Source organism: Gekko japonicus, unplaced genomic scaffold (assembly GCF_001447785.1).
Source record: "Gekko japonicus isolate JY-2015 unplaced genomic scaffold, Gekko_japonicus_V1.1 scaffold2257, whole genome shotgun sequence".
Classification (NCBI taxonomy): Eukaryota; Metazoa; Chordata; class Lepidosauria; order Squamata; family Gekkonidae; genus Gekko; species Gekko japonicus.
This window is the reverse complement of record NW_015168723.1, coordinates 233548-253623: the sequence shown is the minus strand read 5'-3', so window position 1 is coordinate 253623 and position 20076 is coordinate 233548. Positions and strand designations below refer to the sequence as shown.

The window sequence follows — 20076 nt, the reverse complement described above, 5'->3', positions numbered from 1 at the left end:
CTCAAACTCTGTTCTCCTGCTTCAGGCCAACACGGCTACCCATTTAAAACATAATTCAGTCCGGTACAAGTCAGAACTCACTTCATCTGATGCACGAAGAGATGTACAGGATGAAGTAAACTCTTTTCATTACACACACAATGCCTACATATATTAAAGTGCTAATTGCAAATTGGTTCTACATGAATAAGAGAAACTCTTGTCCACAGTCATCTAGCTACAGAATCTAGTTGAACTTGTTATCTTGTTCGTATGTAATAACAGTAGTTTTTTATTAAGACAATACTAGTGGTAAACATATATGATACTCTGTATGTAAAATTATTGAAATATGTTTTATTGTTAAAATGCCAATAAAAAGACTTAAAAATAAATAAATAAAGGTGCCACTGGACTCAAACTCTGTTCTCCTGTTTCAGGTCAACACGGCTACCCATTTGAAACATAATTCATTCCAGTACAAGTCAGAACTCATTTCATCTGATGCATGAAGAGATGTACAGGATGAAGTAAACTCTGACTTCGGTTCACCTTTCAGGTGCTACTGGACTCCTGTTTAATTTTGCTACAACAGCCTAAGACAGGGGTCCCCAACGTGGTGCCCGCTGACACATTTCCCGGCGCCCACCAAGTGTTTTTAGAAAGTGGGCGGAACCAGGTGGGGGTTTCCTCAGCCAGGCTTCTGACTGGCCACTGGAGATTTGATTGGCTGTGCAGATTTCATAAAATGCTTACGCGGCAGCTGCCACCACAGTACCAGGATCTTCACTGTGTGACTGATGGTAAGCTGTGGGAGCCGTTTTGTGGCTGTGCCTACCATGTCATGCTAGAAGTCCAAAGGTGCCTACGGGCTCAAAAAGACTGGGGACCCCTGGCCTAAGACCAATGTTCCCTCTAAGCTGTGGAGTCTTGTGAGCAGAAATTCTAATTTGTGAGCTACTGGCATTAAAGTTGTGAGCGAGCCATTTGGCTGCTGTATCAATCAGTTTGCTCTGGAGCCATCCTTCCTGAGCTCAGACAAAAATGTGTGAGCCGGAGGCTAAAAAACTGTGAGCTAGCTCAGACTCACTCAGCTTAGAGGGAACACTGCTTAAGACAACTAACCCATCTGGAAATGTCATAGTAGAAAGGCAAACTCAGATGCTCTTATTACAGGGAGAAAGGAAACTTTGAACACACCCCTGGGAGGAAATTTCGAACTGGGGTCCTGCGGAGAAATACCTCTGAGTCAGAAGTAACGGTTGTGCTATACGAACTGCTGCTGTCATCCAAGTCCCACAGCTCCATGTGACTAGCAAGACCTCTCCTGCTGGAGTCTGAACTCTGGATCTCAGAGCCTCAATGGAAGGGGTTTTGCGACTAAAAGTTAAACAGTCCAAGGGCTCTGAATGCCTCAAGGAAAGAGACAAGCTGGAGCAGCCAGCCAGAAAGGCCAATGATCTCTGTTTGTGATATCATTATATGATCACTGGTGAAGAGACTGATGTCACCCATCCAGGACATCCACGGGAGCTTGGACTCAACATTGTTCCTGAGTGCCAACTAAGCAAGGGGGTTGTATTTTATTTTTTTACAGAACTGCTCTGAGGTTGCTGAGGTCAAAAAAATAGGACACAAATCTTAATAATTTAAATAACAGCAGAAACAATACACACAGGAACACACCTATACCTAGGGTAGCCAAATGCCAGGTGGGAATACACGAGAGATCACGGGAAAAACAGTCAAGAAACAAAATACAGCCGTGATCTAATTACGCAGTGTTAAGATTGTATAGTCAATTATATTGTCTACCAAACATGTTCATATAAATATAAGCATGCAAAGGTTATAATGGATAAAAGGTTTAAATAAAGATAACAACAGGGCAACACAGAGATATTGCAAGCTACAGCAAAGAACTTTACACTGAGATGGATTGAAGTTGGTTAACAGAATTCTACAAATAAATCTGACAAGATTGATTTGACTGCCAGCCAGGTTTCCCTTGAGAAAGGGCGGAAACAGGGATCTTTAGCTGGCCCTTTGGAAGCCTTGACAGTTGCTACGCTTGGACTAAACATACACAAGAAGAAACTGATATGGAAATAATTAGAACTGAACTTTGGCACGAGTACTTTATTTATTTAGAACATTTATCCATTACAACCTTTGCATGTCTATGTTTATAGGAATGTGTTTGGTAAACAATATAACTGACTATATAATCTTAGACTAAGGGCAGTATTTTGGTCTAATTTCAGTTAAGTATTCTTCAGAGTAGGGCTATACATCTTCTCTCAACAATATTCATTCCCAGGACTTATAATTAGAAAACATGCACAGAGAGAGCGAGAGGCAGCTAGGTATGCAGATATACAAGTAAGAATAGGTATAGGTAAAGGTTCCCTTGCTCGAAAGCCAGTTGAATCCGTAAAGGTTCCTTTGCTCGAAAGCCAGTCGAATCCGACTCTAGGGTTGCGTTTCAAAGTCGAAGAGCCAGCGCTGTCCGAAGACATTTCCGTGGTCGTGTGGCCGGCATGACTAAACACCAAGGCGCGCGGAACGCTGTTACCTTCCCAATGAAGTGGTCCCTATTGATCTACTTGCAATTTCTTGCTTTCGAACTGCTAGGTTGGCAGGAGCTGGAACTAGAGACGGGAGCTCACTCCGTCATGCGGCGCACTTGGGTCTCAAACTGCTGAACTACCGACCTTCCACAGCCTGCAGTTCAGCGTCTAAACCACTTGAGCTACCGCAGTAAGAATAAGGAACTGGAATTTAACTCTCCCCCCCCCCCCCCCCGGGAATATTGGTTTTGACTCAACAATGATAGCCTTTTTAAGAAATACACAGGGGTTCCTTCTTGCTTTGTTCAAGAAGCTTCCTGGGATGTCCCCAGCTGGAACTAAAAAGAAGGGCTGAGCCCCAATTCGTCACAGAACTCGAAACATAACAGACTGCCCTTCTGGATAAGACCCAGGGTCCGACTGGCCCAGCATTCTGCTCCCAACAGCAACCATACCTGGGAAGCTCCAAAGCAAGATCTGAAGACACCAACGCCACCCCCAGCACAGGGTTGCCAGCTTCAGGTTGGCAAATACCTGGAGATTTTGGGGGGGTGGAACCTGAATAGGGGAGGTATTTCAATAGGATATAATGCCAAAGAATCCACCTTCCAAAGCAGCCATTTTCTCCACATGAATTGATCTCTGTCACCTGGAGATCAGTTGTAAAAGCAGGAGATCTCCAGCTACTATCTGGAGGTCGGCAACCCTACTCCATCAACTGGAGTTCAGAGGTACACTGCCTCTGGACATGGAGGCTTCATTCCTGGCTCATCATAACAAGAATCCTGGCTGGGCAGGGTTGGGATATTCCTGTAGATTTGGGGGTGGCACCTGGGGGAGTCCGAAGGAGTCTCAGAGTGGCTTACAATCCCTTTCCCCTCCCCTCCCCACAACAGACATCCTGTGAGGTAGGTGGGGCTGAGAGAGCTCTTTCGAGAACGGCTCCTGAGAGAACAGCTCTGAGAGAACTTGTGACTGACCCAAGGTCACACCAGCAGCTGCATGTGGAGGAGGAGGAGTGGGGACTCAAACCCGGTTCTCCCACATCAGAATCCGCGCTCCTAACCGCTACACCAAACTGGCTCTTAGTTCACCTGGAGAAGATGACTGCTTTGGAAGGTGGACTCTTCCGGGAGAAGTCCAGGCCCCACCTGGGGGTTGGCAACCCAAAAGCCCAGCATCCAGCCAGATGCTTCCAGGAGGCCCCTGGACCCAATATGAAAGAAGCAGCCAGGCGTAGACTGCTCCTGCCCAAGGCAGCTCGGCTGAAGCCGCCATCACCGCCATCCCCTCCCCACACACCTAAGCCCCTCCGTCTCCAGGCAGCCGACCCCCGAGGTGGAGGACCCCGCCCGCCGCCAACGAAGCCGGAGCCGCGGAGACCGCCCAAAATAGCCGGCCGGCGCAGCGGTTGCCACGGCAACCGCCAAGCGGGCCCGAAGCAGCGCGCCGGAAGTACGGCCCGGCTACTGGCGGAAATGACGCGCAAGGCGCTGCGCTGCAGGCTTCTGGGCCAGGTCGGGCACAGGTGCGTTGGGTGCGGGAGGTCGCTTGCTCCTCGTTAGTCCTCCTTCCTCTGGTAGAGACAGCAATATTAAGAATAAAGAATTAATGATAATTAAACCGGCTTGCACTGGATGGGGGCTGCTCGGTGCGGGAATACCCGAAGGGCGACGAAAAGACAGCGGTGGGAGGATTGCAGGTGTTTCCTCCTCCTCGGCTTTTTAAACCGTTCAGATACTCCTGAATGGAAGGGCTCAATATAATGCTCTGGGGAAGGACCACGGGCAAAATTGTCCCTATTATGATTGCAATAATGCGGGGGGTTTGTTATTTTTTATTTTATTTATTTAGGCATTTTTACCCCGCCCTCCCCGCGAGCGGGCTCAGGGCGGCCCATACATAAAACCAGATAAAACAATGAAATCATGAATAATAACAATAATAAAGTGCTTTCTGAAAACAAGAGGGTCTTTGAGTGGTTTTGATGGCATCAGTCATTTCCTTAAATGCTTCCCTTGGGGTGATACTGTCCAGTAGATAGTTCAAGCCAATCCCACAATATCAGTGCCATACAATTCATGGTGGAACTTCCAAGGGTTCAGGTTGCCAACTCCTGCTTTGGAAATACTTGGCAATTGGGGGGGGGTGTACTCTGGGGAAGGGAGGGACCTCAGTGGGGTATAATGCCTATCAGTCCACCCTTCAAAGTAGCCATGTCCTCCAGGAGAACCGATCTTGTCATTTGGAGATCAGTTGTAACTCTGGGAGATCTCCAGCCCTCACCTGGAGGTTGGGAACCCTAGGAGGAATACAAGCACTTGAAATCTGCTTTTATGGCCTCTGCTGCAGGGCCCGAGGAGGAAGTGTGTGTGTTTCAGACAACTAGTTCTATTTATTTCTTTGCCAGACTCTGCTGCTTTAATGTCAGTCTATTCAAAGCTGTTTTTACTGAACTTTGCACACAGCCTCAGGGTTCGATCTTCAGACAAAGCACCTGTCAGCTACTAGGTGTTAAGGAAGACATTTGTGTGCTTCAGCCCCTGCAGAGCTGCCACCAGTCAAAAGTAAAAAAATATTGAGCCAAATGGGCAACGTAAGGTCAGCTTCATGTAGAATCAATATGATAATTCCATTGTGGTAGCTGTGGTAGTCTGTTGTAGCAAAACAATGCAAAAGTCTGAATCAGCATTTATGTACATTATTTAGAGTCCACTTTTCTCACAGGGACTTAAGGCGGATTACACAGAGTGAGTCAGTATAATCAGCAAACTGGGTCGTTCGATAAACAATGCCCTAGGATTGTAGTAGTCTGGGACCAACCAGAAAGAACTGAAGCATAGCATACATATCAACAGGAGACATTAAGCAGTGCAAAAATTACATAATAGGATCCTCCTTAGAGTAAGCTGTACAGAGCAGTAGAAGAACATAACATAAGAACATAAGAGAAGCCAATGTTGGATCAGGCCAATGGCCCATCCAGTCCAACACTCTGTCACACAGTGACCCAAAATACCAGGTGCCATCAGGAGGTCCGGCAGTGGGGCCAGGACACTAGAAGCCCTCCCACTGTTGCCCCCTCCCAAGCACCAAGAATACAGAGCATCCCTTGCCCCAGACCGAGAGTTCCTATCTATACCTTGTGGCTAATAGCCACTGATGGACTTCTGCTCCATATGTTTACCCAATTCCCTCTTGAAGCCATATAGACCACAGTCCCTAATAATTTGTCCAAGTAAGCTTGTGAACAATTTTGTTCAGTGCAACCCTGTTACCTGTGCAACAAAGCCCTGTTGAATTCAGTTTTTGCACAGTTTGCAGAAGCCAGGAGAGTGGGAAGTCTTCACTAACGTTTGCTCTTCTACTTTGTGTTTCCAGAAAGGGAGGCGGTTTCTCGTCAGTGGTGGTAACAGAGCTGCTCAGGAGGCTTTGGAATCCCCAAAAAGCCTTTCTGGCACGTCTGTAACTGGGGATGGCTTGGGACATCCAGTGAAACCAGCTGACCATTATTTTCTTCCTCCTCAAGGCTGGGCCACCATGACATCCTTGCATCCTCAGAAGCGCTTCCTCCTAGTTGGAGAAGGAAACTTTTCCTTCTCTGCCGGTTTGTGCGAAACGAGGGGTGACGAGGCTCATATCATCGCTACCTGTTATGAGAGTGAAGATGTCGTTTCCGGGCAAGAACTTGCTAAAACCAACATTCGGTATCTGAGGGACAGAGGTAAATACCCCCTTCCCACTTGCTCTGAAACTTCTGATTGCTGGGTTTGGAAAGCCATTTCCGTTGGGATCAGTTGAAAAAGAGACTGTTGTGTCACAGTTTGGTGAACCAATGTACACTTATTGCTGTGGCACTCTCTATTCTGGGTAGGGGAGGGAAGACTAACGAGGAGCGACCTCCCTCCTTCCCGCATCTCTGATTAGAAATGATGTCAGAAACCTCCACCTGAGACCATGGAGAGCTGTTGCCAGTCTAAGTAGACAATACTGACCTTGATGGACCAATGGTGTGATTCAGTAGAAGGCAGCTTCATATGTTCATATTTTGAACTCTGGGATTCTTCCTCTGATCCTAAAGGGCTGTGGGTTTGCTTTCCATGTCTATCCCTATCTTGATGCTAAGGGTCTATTAAAATCTGTCGTGCGTGGATGAGTTCTTGTTGTTTTAAGTAACTCACCTTTTCCTCTTGCACTCTCCAGGAGCTGAAGTTCACTTCTGTGTCGATTGCATAACACTGAAGGAGCGGTTTTTGCCAGCAGAGAGGGATTTTGATCGCATTTATTTCAATTTCCCCCATTGTGGGAGAAAAGCCGGAGTGAAAAAGAACAAAGAGCTTCTGGCCAGGTTTTTTTGTAGGTAAGGACCTGGATAGCCCAGACTAGCTTGATCTTATCAGATCTTGGAAGCTAAGATTTAGCTTGGAGAAACGACGACTGAGGGGTGACATGATTGAGGTTTATAAGATTATTCATGGGAAAGAGCAGGTAGAGAAAGAGGTACTTTTCTCCCTTTCTCACAATACAAGCTGTTCCCCTTTTATACCCTTCTCCCCCCAGTCCCTCAACCCATTGGACACCCAGGTGTCCATCACCGCTAGTCCCGCCTCCATATAAATGCTCAGACGCCCAGCCAGGGCGGGGCTCTCCAGTCCCGTCCAGTGCTGGGGTGTGGCTTGTCGCCCGGAAGCATAGCGTCGCCAGACTGCCCCAAAATGGCCGTCTCTGCTGCCGTCTGCGTCCCCTCAGGGCCGGCCCTCCGGCCGCGAGCCCGGGGGCGCGCCCGGCGACCGAGGGGTTGCGCCGCCGATCGGCACCCCTCGCGGTCTTTCTCGCCCCCTCGTGGACTGGCGTTGCCTGCCCGTCCGGCTGCGGGCTCGCGGCAGACGCGGTGAGTGGGGTGTGTGTGGCTCCGGCGTTGGGAGGGGGTTCCTGGAGGAGGCCCGGGGCGTCAGGACCGGGACAGAATTCTAGGGTCGCAGTGCAGAGGCAGGCAATGGCAAACCATCTGTACTCATCTCTTTCTTTGAACACCCTCCAGGGTTGCCATAAGTCATCTGCAACTTGACATCAATTCACACACACACACAAGGACCAGGTAAAGTAACTTAGGACACTCTTCTGTTACTGGGGATGTGTGTGTGTGAGCCTGTTCAGTTCAGCATCATTCAGACCTTTGTTGAACTTCCGTCCAACTCTCTTCTCAAAAGAAGGTATCAAAATGAAGCCATTAGGAATCAGATTCATCAAAGTGTGACAAATAGCAAATACATCAGAATAAGTGTTCCCTCTTAGCTGAGTTAGTGTGAGCTGGCTCACAGTTTCTTAGTCTCCAGCTCACATGTTTTTGTCTTAGCTCAGGAAGGATGGGCTCCAAGCTAATTTATACAGTACCCAAATCGCTCACTCACAGCGTTAATGCTAGTAGCTCACATTTTGCTCACAAGACTCCCCAGCTTAGAGGGAGCATTGATCAGAATGTATTTCTTTTGCACAGACTTGTTCAAGTGAAATGCTTTATGCTGAACCTTTGTTTTTGGGCCTGCTGTGGTTGGCAGTTTTATCCAGTACGGTCAGGGGAAACACGTCTGGGGGCTTCAGGGAAGGAGGGGAAATGTTACAAGCTGCAAACCAAAAGCTCTTCTGTCTGGAGTAGGGACCTCGTTTATACAGCTTTTCTGATAAACTTGCCCAGTTCTGGCCTCTGCAAGGTATATGATAAGAGGAAAGTTGCTAAGATTCAGTGAGAGAGTGCACGTGACCAGTTTGATATCTATTTGAATCTCTGTTCTAAATACACGTGACCAGTTGTTTGATATCTATTTGAATCTCTGTTCTATCCATTGTAAAAATCTTTAAAAAAAAATTCCATTACAGGCCAAGTAATCAATCGATTATCTGAATAGTTTATTTCCTCTCTTCTGGAAGTGTAACTCTTACATTCTTCTCCTCCTGCATCCTTAAAAGCAAAGCCGTTCAGAGGCTTCTTGGGATCAGACCAAGGATCAAGCGAACTGCTGAATCCTGCTCCTCATGTGGCTGTTTTGTTCCAGCTGTGCAGAGGTTCTGGCAGAGAAGGGAGAAGTCCATGTGGCCCTTTGTAGGGGACAGGGCGGTACCCCTGCAGACCAGCCGAGGAGGGATTGGCACAACAGCTGGCAAGTTGTTGCTATGGCAGCAGAGGCGGGATTCATTCTGAATAACGTTCATCCATTTAGCACCAGGGATGCTGGCGGATATAAATGCACGGGCTACAGGTAAGCTGTAGATACTGCACAGCAGTCGTTGGGACTCCAGATGTCCTTTTAGGTGTTGCCATAGTAACTTGGGTCTTATTATCTGCTCCTGCCTCTTAAAATGATTTTTTGTTTTCAAGAAATTGTGTGCATGTGGCTCTGGAGAAATGCATATAACGCTCTGTTATTTGGATAGCGTAAACCTGAAGATTACTGCTATTTAAGTTATTTTCCCTCCTCTGGTAATAGAATCTATATTTTATGCATACCTTAGGTTCTCTCCCTCCTATTAATCTTATGTAAATTTGGGTAAATGGGAAGGTAATAGCAAAAGACTAGAGAAACCTGCTTTGAATTTTGAACCAGTCTCACATTTAACATCTGTGATTATCTCTCTCAGTGTGTGTAATTTTAATTTTCTGTCTATTGTTTATGCTACTTTAAACTGTCAGTTCCTTACCTCAGACCACTCCTGCCTTATTTCTATTTAGGAGTCAAGATAAATCTTTCTGTGTGGAAGGAGCTTTGAATCACATATTTACCCGGAGTCTGCCACTTTTGCTTCCTAGACCTCTGATCTGTCAAACAGAACTGGAAGGCAAATTGGTTTCCTTCCGGGTTCCGGAGATATTTCGAGATAAGATCAACAGGTTTGTAGCTGAATTTCTAAATCTTGTCAGTTTAACCATGTACAGCGTAGTCACTCTATTGATGACTGTGATTTTAAGTGGAAATCAAGCAGTCTGAAATTATACCCATCATGGTCCATTCTAAGACTTCTAACCTAAACATATTAGATTGGATATAAGATCTGTTGATTTCAGTGGTATTTACTTACAGATTTGCATGTTTAGGTTTGCAGGTTAATCGTAATCCGTAATCTGCCTTGAGTCTTAATGATAAGGAGGAGGAAATTGGAATTTTACCCCGCCCTTCACTCGGAGTCTCAGAGCAGCTTAAAAACTCCTTTCCCTTCCCCTCCCCACAACAGACACCCTGTTGTGGTAGGTGGGGCCGAGAGAGCTCTTTCAAGAACTGCCCTTTCAAGGACAGCTCTGACAGAACTATGGCTTGCCTAAGGTCATCCAGCAGCTGCAAGTGGAGGAGTGGGGAATCAAACCCAATTATCCCAGATCAGAGTCCGCGCACTTAACCACTACACCAACTATAAATAACTAAATAAATGATTGCTTAAGACTAGTAAATGTTTTTAAAGATGGTATGATGTAAAGCAGGGGTCCCCAACGTGGCACCCACCAATACCTTTCCTGGTGCCCACCAACTGTTTTTCAAAAGTGGGCGTGGCCAAGTAGGGCTCCTGCCAACAGGGCTTCTGGTTGGCCATTGGAGATCTCATTAGCCTGCAGAATAAAATAACATCACTGCAGTGAAAGCTGCCAGTGCCACCACAGTATTGGTTTTATTCTCTCTCACATTCGTCTTTCCCAGTGTATTTTTTTAATTACTTCTCATATCCCTGCACTTGGTCCGTCTGTCTCTGTGTTTGTATGTTTGGCTTCACCCCCCATGGTGGCTATTTTTTTTGTTGGCTCCACCTTCCACAGTGGGAATTTCATGATTGTGCTCACCACCCAGTGTCAGAAATCCAAAGGCACCCACAGGCTGAAAAAGGTTGGGTACCCCTGACTGCGGTGGCTCAAGTGGTTAAGACGCTGAACTGCAGGCTGTGGAAGGTCAGTAGTTCAGCAGTTCGAGACCCGGGTGCCGCATAATGGGGTGAGCTCCCATCTCTAGTTCCAGCTCCTGCCAACCTAGCAGTTCGAAAGCAAGAAATTGCAAGTAGATAAATAGGTACCACTTCGGTGGGAAGGTAACAGCGTTCCATGCGCCTTGGTGTTTAGTCATGCTGGCCACATGACCACGAAAATGTCTTCGGACAACGCTGGCTCTTCGGCTTTGAAACAGAGATGAGCACCGCAACCCTAGAGTCAGATTCGACTGGCTTTCGAGCAAGGGAACCTTTACCTTACCCCTGACTTAACAGGATCCTCTGTTGCATTCGGGGTTTAAAAAATAAGTGACCTTGGACAAGTCATTGGACAAGAAAGATATGAACTTGATCTTAGCCAAAAGGCCAAGAAGCACTACTTTACACTGGGAGTGATTAAAATGTGCCGCCAGAGGTTGTGGTGATGGCCACAGGAATAAACAGCTTTAAAAGGGGATTAGATAGATTCATGGAGGATAAGTCTATCAGTGCCTACCAATGTTACCTCTAAGCTGTGGAGTCCTGTGAGCAAGAATTCTTTTTTGTGAGCTGCTGGCATTAAAGTTGTGAGCGAGCAATTTGACTACTGCATAAATTAGTTTGATCTGGAGCCATCCTTCCTGAGCCGGGGGCTAAGAAACTGTGAGCTAGCTCACACTGACTCAGCTTAGAGGGAACACTGGTGCCTACTAGCCATGGACACTGAGGGGAACCTCCACATTCAGAGGCACTAATCCTCTGGATCCCAGAGCCAGGAGGCAACACGAGGGGAAGGCCATCCAGAGGAACTGGTTGGCCACTGTGTGAGACACGATGCTGGACTAGATGGACCACTGGTCTGATCCAGCAGGGCTCTTCTGATGTTCTTAGGAAGGTGTGAATCCCAGATAGGTTGTGAATGGAGGCACAATATTTGACTCTTATCAGACATCCTGGTGCTACAAAGGAGGATGCTGTTTGGGAGATGCAGGGCCATAGCTGTGTTATTCTGAGGCAGAGCAATTGACCATAAATCGTCCTTCAGAGAGATTCAACAACAAAGAAAACTGCAGTTAACCAGATGGTTTCGGTTTTAAGCACGTTCCTGTTCTCCTGCTTCCCGAGCTGACTCAAGGTCTTCTCACACAATCAGCTCTTTTCTAAAATCTTGTGAAGTTTCCTACCAGTTTACATGCAGCCAAACGTATTTTTGTTAGGTATTCTTAATTTTAAAGTAAATCAGCAGAGTATTAAAGAGGCAGAGTCCATGGTGTGTTTAAAAGAATAAAAGTTTACTACAACCTAGCATGGGGGAAAGGTACACGGGATGTAAAATAACAAAGAGCTAATATGCCTACATCCTTACAGCTAGACTGAAAATGGCAGAAGAGAGGGGCTTCTTCTCCTTGCTCAGAACAAAGAACCACAAGACGGGAAGAGAAGCCATAAAATACTAATACTTGGCACTTTGGTCTCCAATCAGAACAACAAACTAGATCTGAACTTCCCGGGCTTTCTAACTGTCCAAAACAGATTGGATACAAACAAACATGTGACTTAACAAACATAATTAACCCAGTAAATACTGAAAAGTGTTTTAACTTGTAACACCCAACAATTTTACTAATTAATATCAGATCTTATGGATTAACTGATCGGTATGCCATATGAATATGAGCGTGCATGCATGTCCAGGGTAAACGAGATGCACAAAAATCGGACTGATTGTCTCCTTGCCCTACACTAGTAACGATGCTTTCCTGTTTTACTATTTGAAATTAGGGGTTTCCTGGATGTGAATTCAGAGCATCCCGTCAGAACAGTAAATGAAAAACTCCTCGAAGGACTCGGCAAATCATTGCCCATTCGGAAGGTGAACCGCCCCCTTTCTTTGGTGTTCCAAGGCAGCGGCAATTCCTCTTCCTGCCTGGATGCCCTTTGGATGGTTCCTGTTGCTGAAAGAAATCCAGATCCTGAGTCAGCAGCTGAGAAGAATATGAAGGAGACAGAGACCTTTCCTTCGGGGTTTCCTGACTGGGATGGTACAGACCAAGGGAGCAGCTTGAAAATCAGGGACTGGTTCTTGGGACAGTTATATCTGCGACCTTCCCTTCTGGTTTTTCTTCCCACAGTAGTGCAAGAAACAGAGCTTCCCCCCGAGACGCTCCTGGCACTCAGTGGGCCCGTCTTTAGGAAATGCAAGATCTCGCCTTGTGCTCTGCCCGTTTATCACGAGGCCCTCTTCATCTGTGTAGTTGATAAAGGTTTGGGAGATACACGCATGCAGTTTTTTGTGGAAAACCTTACTGGAACGTTAAACCCTTTGCTTAAGGCTACGGGCTTTAAGTTGGGTTGCACAACAAATGAGCCAGATCCAGCCAGACTCGGCGCCTTCGTGCCTTTCGAACCGCAGCTCCACAAACCGAAATATTTAATTGCTCTCGAACTTGACGCTTCTGATCCCGAACTGAAAAGCTGCTGCCTGGGGACTGTCGGCTTAGTTCCCTGGCATCCGACAAGCATCGGTCGGGAAATTGCGTATGCCTCACTGAACCTCGATCTTCTAGCCATGCACGTAAGCGGCATCTGCGACTGGCGGATGCTCTGGACCTCTGACGAGCGTTTCCTTAATCAGTTTTCCGCAGGGAATTTAGACGGCTTCAAGAGCTTCTTGCTCTATCCGCCCTCCTACGTGCATGACCTCAGCTTCTGGGTTCCAGAACCAGAACGTTTTAACGAAGCCCAGCTTCATGCCATTGTCAGGCACGTGTCTCGTGAATTGGTTGTGTCCGTCCAGCTGCTCGACAGGTTCCAGCACCCGGAGACGGCACAAACCAGCCTCTGTTATCGGCTCACTTACCAGTCTTGTGACAGAGCTCTGACAGGCCAGCAAGCCGCAGCGATGCAGTTGAAGCTCAGGAAGGAGACTGTGCGTTCCCTGCACGTGACTCTTCGATAACTCCTTATCCTCGCTTTCATCTCCACGGACGGGTTTAGCCAGTGCTTGTAATTCAGCCTGGATGTGGAACATCTGGATCTTGTGTAGGAGAGGACTTTGATCCAGAGTGTTATGTCAGGTCAAAGGCTGTGGTGGGCTTCAGTGAGGCGTACCTAGAGTTTTGGTCTGTACTGGGGCAAGTAAATAGACTGTGTCAATTTATTTATAACATTTGTTAGCTGCCTTATTACCTTGTGGAACTCAAGGTAGCTTAGCGTACTTCCTCTGGTACTGCCGGGAGTTGATAACCATCAATATCAGTGTTCCCTCTAAGCTGAGTTAGTGTGAGCTAGCTCACAGTTTTTTAGCCTCCTGCTCACACATTTTTGTCTTAGCTCAGGAAAGATGGCTCCAAAGCAGACTGATTTATGCAGTAGCCAAATTACTCACTCACAGCTTTAATGCCAGTAGCTCACAAAACTGAATTTTTGCTCACAAGACTCCACAACTTAGAGGGAGTATTAATCAAGATTAGTAGCCTTTGATAGCTCCATGAATTTGTCCACTCCCCTTTGGTGTAGTGGTTAAGTGCGCGGATTCTAATTTGGGAGACGTGGGTTTGATTCCCCACTCCTCCACTCGCAGCTGCTGGATGACCTTGGGCAAGCCATAGTTCTGTCTGAGGTGTTCTTGAAAAGAGCAGTTCCTGTCAGAGCTCTCTCAGCTCCACCTACCTCACATGGTGTCTGTTGTGGGGAGGGGAAGGGAAAGGAGTTTGTAAGCCGCTCTGAGACTCCGAGTGAAGGGCGGGGTATAAATCCAATCCTTTCTTCTCTCTCTCTCCTCCTTCTTTTAAAGCCCCCCCAGGTTAGTGGCCATGACCACATCCTGTGGCAGCAAGTTCCCCAAGTTAGCTATCTGCTGGGTGAAGAAATATTTCCTTGTGCTTCTCCTGAATCTCCCACCCTTGTGTCTGTCCACTCACTCCACACCATGCAGGAGGATCCCCGAAGTCGTGGGCACTGTTCCCTCTAAGCTGAGTTTGTGTGAGCTAACTCACAGTTTTTTAGCCTCTGGCTCACATATTTTTGTCTCAGCTCAGGAAGGAGGGCTCCAGAGCAAGCTAATCTATGCAGCAGCCAAATTGCTTGCTCACCACTTTAATGCCAGTAGCTCACAAAGCAGAATTTTTGCTCACAGGACTCCACAGCTTAGAAGGAACATTGGTCATGGGGCTCATGGACAAAAAGCGACCGGTCATGGGAGGGCTGCAGTGACAGGGGGAAGGGGTGAAATAGCCCGCCTCCTTCTGCGAGCACAACCTGCTGACAGCGATGTGTTTGCTTGCCCTGAATGGAAGCAAAGCTCCTCCCGTCATTTGCTCGACTAATCAGTTTGCCTAATAAGCTGTTCTCGGCACTGCCCGCACCTGTAGGCGGCACAATGAGGAAAGAATGCGAGATGAAAGCCGGAGCCATTTATAGCCGCCACCCTCACAGATGCCTGACTGCCCGTGTTTTATTTTTAGAGAGGATTATAGCAGTTGTTGCTCAGACTAAAGCAAGAGAATAACAGAATCCCCAGGCTTCGTTGAATGTTTCCAGCCGCAACGGGGAGAGGAGATGGGACTGTGATTTTGTGGGTCCTGTGCCAGCTAATCAGTTTGGACAGGCAGAAAGCTCAGATGAGACCGGGACTCGTTTCAGCCCCAGTCCAAGTGTTTCATCTGTAGTACGTGGGCCTGCTTTGGCATGCTTGGTGCACAGTTACATAGTTGCTGGTGAGATTGTCTATTTTCGGCCCAGAGGTGCAACCCCGTTTGCAGGACTGTCAACACGGCTCTTCCTTAGAAGTGAAACATCATTGACCACTTCACCATGCCACAAAAAAAAGCCCAGTGCCCAGACAAACTTAACAGTTCGTAAGATGCATACACTGGAGAAGAAAGGAGCCGCCACCCTCACAGATGCCTGACTGCCCGTGTTTTATTTTTAGAGAGGATTATAGCAGTTGTCGCTCAGACTAAAGCGAGAGAATAACAGAATCCCCAGGCTTCCTTGAATGTTTCCAGCCACAATGGGGAGAGGAGACGGGACTGTAATTTTGTGGGTTCCATGCCAGCCAGTCCTTGACCAGCTAATCAGAAAGCTCAGATGAGACCGGGACTCGTTTCAGCCCAGTCCAAGTGTTTCATCTGTAGCACGTGGGCCTGCTTTGGCATGCTTGGTGCACAGTTACATAGTTGCTGGTGAGATTGTCTATTTTCGGCCCAGAGGTGCAACCCCGTTTGCAGGACTGTCAACACGGCTCTTCCTTAGAAGTGAAACATCATTGACCACTTCACCATGCCACAAAAAAAAGCCCAGTGCCCAGACAAACTTAACAGTTCGTAAGATGCATACACTGGAGAAGAAAGGAAAAAAGATAATTAAGGCTTGGTAAGATGCAAATGAAGAGTTGACGCTCCAAAGAAAATTCCGGTGCAAAGACTATCGCTTTCTCCCAGTGCTAAAAACATGAATACCTCTTGGGAAGACGGAGAAAGAATGCCATTGGGGCAGGCAATAACAGAGAGAAAAGAACAATGTTTGAGTCCAGTGGCACCTTGAAGACCAACAAAGTTTAATTCTGGATATGAGAGAAGAAGAAGAAGAGATTGGAATTATACCGCACCCTTCACTTGGAGTCTCAGAGCGGCTCACAAACTCCTTTCCCTCCCCCTCCCCACAACAGACACCCTGTGAGGTGGGTGGGGCTGAGAGAGCTCTTGACAGAAACTGCTCTTTTTCAAGGACAGCTGTGCCAGAGCTACGGCTTGCCCAAGGTCATCCAGCCAGGTGCAAGTGGAGGAGTGGGGAATCAAGCCCGGTTCTCCCAGATTAGAGTCCACACACTTAACCACTAACTCCATACAAAAGCTTATATGTAGAATTCAACTTTGTTGGTCTTCAAGGTGCCACTAGACTCAAACTTTGTTCTGTTGCTTCAGACCAACAGGACGACCCACCTGAATCTACCCAGTAACAAGGAGGAAACAGTATCACATGGCAAAAGCAAGATTCAAGACCAGTGGTACCTTTGTCAGAGCTTTGACTCTCGAATGCTTGTACCTTGGAACTCTTGTAGGTGTCTAAACCGTTACTGGACTTGAATCTTGCTTTTCTTCTATAGGCCAACACAACTACCCCCCGAGACTATGTTCCACTATAGGTATTCTTGGCTGGGCATCTTTTCACACCGCTTGGATCTCCCTAGGTGGGAGCACCTTCAGCCTGTGCTAAAGGCAGTGCACTGGCTCCCAAAAGCATACCGAATTCGCTTCGAGGTGCTGGTTCTTACCTTTAAAGCCCTATATGGCCAGGGTCTGGCATACCCGAGGGACCGCCTTTCCCCAAATCTACCCCAGAGAGTACTACGGTCGGGGTCACAAAACAGACTGACCCTCCCGGGTCCCAAAGAAGCCAGGCTTGCTATTACCAGGGCCAGGGCCTTTTCAGTGGCGGCTCCATACTGGTGGAAGAGAAGAAGAAGAGATTGGATTTATACCCTGCCCTTCACTTGGAGTCTCAGAGCGGCTTGCAAACTCCTTTCCCTTCCCCTCCCCACAACAGACACCCAGTGAGGTGGGTGGGGCTGAGAGAACTCTGACACAAACTGCTCTTTCAGGTACAGCTGTGCCAGAGCTTGTGACTGACCCAAGGTCACATCAGCCGGTGCAAGTGGAGGAGTGGGGAATCAAACCCGGTTCTCCCAGATTAGAGTCCGCACACTTAACCACTACACCAAACTGGCTCTCTGAGCTCCCAGAAGAGATCAGGGCCCTGCGGGATCTTCTACAGTTCCGTAGGGCCTGAAAGATGGAGCTTTTCCACCAGGCCTTTCATTAGGAGCTGCCACCATGTTAACAGCTTTAACTATGACCCTGGCCCTTGGTTCCCGACACCTAGCCTGTGCCGCCTGTTTGTTAGGAAGAACTTGAGCAGAATGCTGGTGAGATCTGTGGACACTCTTAAGAACGCCATCTCATAACAACTAACTATTAGGCAGCACTTTATAAACGATGATTGTTTACCGTTGAACTGTTTTTAGATGATTTTAGGTGATTTTAACTACTGTATTTACTACTGTAAGCCGTCCTGAGCCTGCTGTAAAGCGGGGAGGGCGGGGTATAAATTAGATAAATGAATAAATTTACTCCAACATGGGAAATGAAATGCAAAAAAAGTCATTTTTTCTCTTGCGTGGGTGGGAAAGATTCCCTGCCCGTTACACACTCTAGCTAGCAGTGGTGCCAAATTACATAGCATGGTGTGAGTAGACCGGATCCTGCCTTGGAGCAGGTGGCTGAAGTACATGAACTTCAGGTCCTTCCAATACCCCAACTAGCCTGCAGCCACAGAGGAGCCCTTTATACTGGCTTGTGAATCCACTTTGTACAGAGACAGACCCTTGGTCTATCAAGGTCAGTATCGTCTACTCCAGGAGTATGGTGGCAGTGCTTACTGCAAGAGGTGAAGCCAGCCACAAAATGGCTGCTGCTGCAGCTCACCTTCAGTCACACAGTGAAGATCCTTTTGCTATGGTAGCAGCTGCTGCCAAAGCAATGTTTTTAAAAACCTGCCCAAGTGAGGGCATTTTTTCACACCACCATTCCAGTTGACGTACATGGTTTTTCTCACCTCTCATTCTCAAACCCAGTTAGGAAGGCTGGGCTGAGAGAACCAAAGTAATCCAGGGAGTTCTATACACACGGACACACGAAAATGCCTTACTGAATCAGATCCCTGGTCCACCATAGTCACTACGGTGTACTCAGACCAGCATCGGTTCGCTATGGTCTCAAGTAGAGATCTTCCACGTCATTTACTACCAGATCCTTCTTATTTGGGGATGCTGGGGATTGAACCCGGGACCTTCTGTGTGCCGAGCAGATGCTCTACCGCTGAGCCATCTCCACCCCCCCTCCACTGATGAACCACACCCTTGGTCCCTCAAAGTCAGTATTATAAGACAGAACCTCTGTCCCTGATTGTGTTTGCCCAGGCCAATTTGAGAAAACACACAAAAGCAAGCAGTCCTGTAGAGCAGAATTGAAACTAAAATAAATCTTTATCAATAAAGGAGGGAAGCACGGGCTCAACCAGATTTTGGACCCCACAGCTCTCCCTAAGGTTACAATGGGAGACATAGGGTTTTATACTTCACATTACATCAGAGAAATAAAACAGAATTCTTGGTTCCATCACGCATTGTCAAATTTCATCACCTATTTCCCATTCGGTTAAGACCTGGGGTGGTGGTTATTCCCAGGCAGAGTTCTTCTTTTCCTAACAGAACAATACACTTTTCTTTCAGAAGCTATGAAGCTGCATGTTGTATCTATATAACTGATATGGTTACAGAGTGCTTACTGTTCTTCATTCTAGGTAGGTTAACTCACATTAGAAACATGCGCAGTTGTAGCTGGCCAGAACAAGCAAGGTCATGGGTAGCATAACTGTGTATCGGCATTTCAGCCTTCTTCCCAGCATGCGTTCAAACAACAGTCACAAATGAACCAAAGTTAATACCTGAATACATCCATGATGTTAGAATCATCTGTATAAGTGCTAAGTATACCTACTAAGTTAAACCTGTTAGGCAGTGGCAGAGTACAAAGTGGTTCATAAAATGTGTGTACAACAGTATGGTCTACTCAGACCAGCAGCTGCTCTCCAAGGTCTCCAGCTGAGGTCTTTCAGGTGACCTACTGCCTAGTCCTTTTAACTGGACCCACCAGGGGTCGAAAACCTGGGACCTCCTGCGTGCCAAGCAGGTGCTCTGCCTTGAGCCACAGCCCCTTCCCCCTTCTGTAGTTTATTCCGTGCAAGGCGTTAAAACGCGGGTGTTACAATCAGTGTTCCCTCTAAGCTGAGTTAGTGTGAGCTAGCTCACAGTTTTTTAGCCTCTGGCTCACACATTTTTGTCTCCGCTCAGGAAGGATGGCTCCAGAGCCAACTAATTTATGTAATTGATGCAATCGCCAAATCGCTCGCTCACAACTTCAATGCCAGTAGCCCACAAAGAAGAATTTTTGCTCACACAACTCCACAGCTTAGAGGGAACATTGGACAATCTTCCTGCAACCTCATTGCAACCCAACTGCTGGACCTCCTGAGAGCCCCTGGTCTTTTTGGCCACTGTGTGTGACAAGAGTGTTGGACTGGATGGGCCACTGGCCCGATCCAACTTTGGCGTCTCTTACGTTCTTACGAGAGGCCGTCCAGAACTCTACCCCCTTTTAGTGTCTCTCCCCTTTGCCGGCTCTCCACGGAGAGGGAGACCTGCTAGGACTGCTGCGCGCGCCGCCGGCCGATCCCTCCCCCGCTTCTCGCACGCGCCGCTTCCGCCACCCGGAGGCCGGTGCGGGCCGGCCAATCACGCGCGGCGGAGCTGTCGCCCACACTTATCATGGCGGCCGCTCGCTTCAAGCTCTGACGCGTCCCGGCGGGGCCCCGCCGGGGAGGAGCGCCGCAGCCCGCCTGGATTCCTGCCCACACTCGGCATGGCGGCCAAGGGGCCCCGGCAGCGGGCTCGAGGGGCTGGCGGGGATGTGGCGGCGGCGGCGGCGGCGGCGCCCCCCCGGCAGCGAGAGGAGGCGCCCCC

General features: G+C 47.8%; 3 protein-coding genes across 3 annotated transcripts in view; 2 read left to right on the top strand and 1 right to left on the bottom strand.

Moving 5' to 3' along the window:
- Nucleotides 1-3927, bottom strand: part of LOC107114152 (chromosome unknown open reading frame, human C11orf1) — a 10607-nt gene extending 6680 nt beyond the window's left edge. Inside the window, exon 1 of the mRNA XM_015415592.1 lies at nt 3852-3927. The gene's annotated coding sequence lies outside the window, so the exon portion shown is untranslated. The remainder of the gene's footprint in view (nt 1-3851) is intronic.
- Nucleotides 3928-4038: 111 nt separating this feature from the next.
- Nucleotides 4039-13623, top strand: FDXACB1 (ferredoxin-fold anticodon binding domain containing 1). The gene is made up of 6 exons (XM_015415591.1): nt 4039-4077; nt 6079-6273; nt 6753-6909; nt 8603-8806; nt 9277-9435; nt 12276-13623. The coding sequence occupies exons 2-6, from the start codon at nt 6090-6092 to the stop codon at nt 13450-13452; spliced, it is 1881 nt and encodes a 626-aa protein (XP_015271077.1). The 5' UTR covers nt 4039-4077; nt 6079-6089; the 3' UTR covers nt 13453-13623.
- A 6352-nt stretch (nt 13624-19975) lies between these two features.
- The window catches only part of ALG9 (ALG9, alpha-1,2-mannosyltransferase), a 45862-nt gene continuing 45761 nt past the window's right edge, over nt 19976-20076 (top strand). Inside the window, exon 1 of the mRNA XM_015415587.1 lies at nt 19976-20058. Coding sequence (XP_015271073.1) covers nt 19976-20058 — 83 coding nt within the window. The remainder of the gene's footprint in view (nt 20059-20076) is intronic.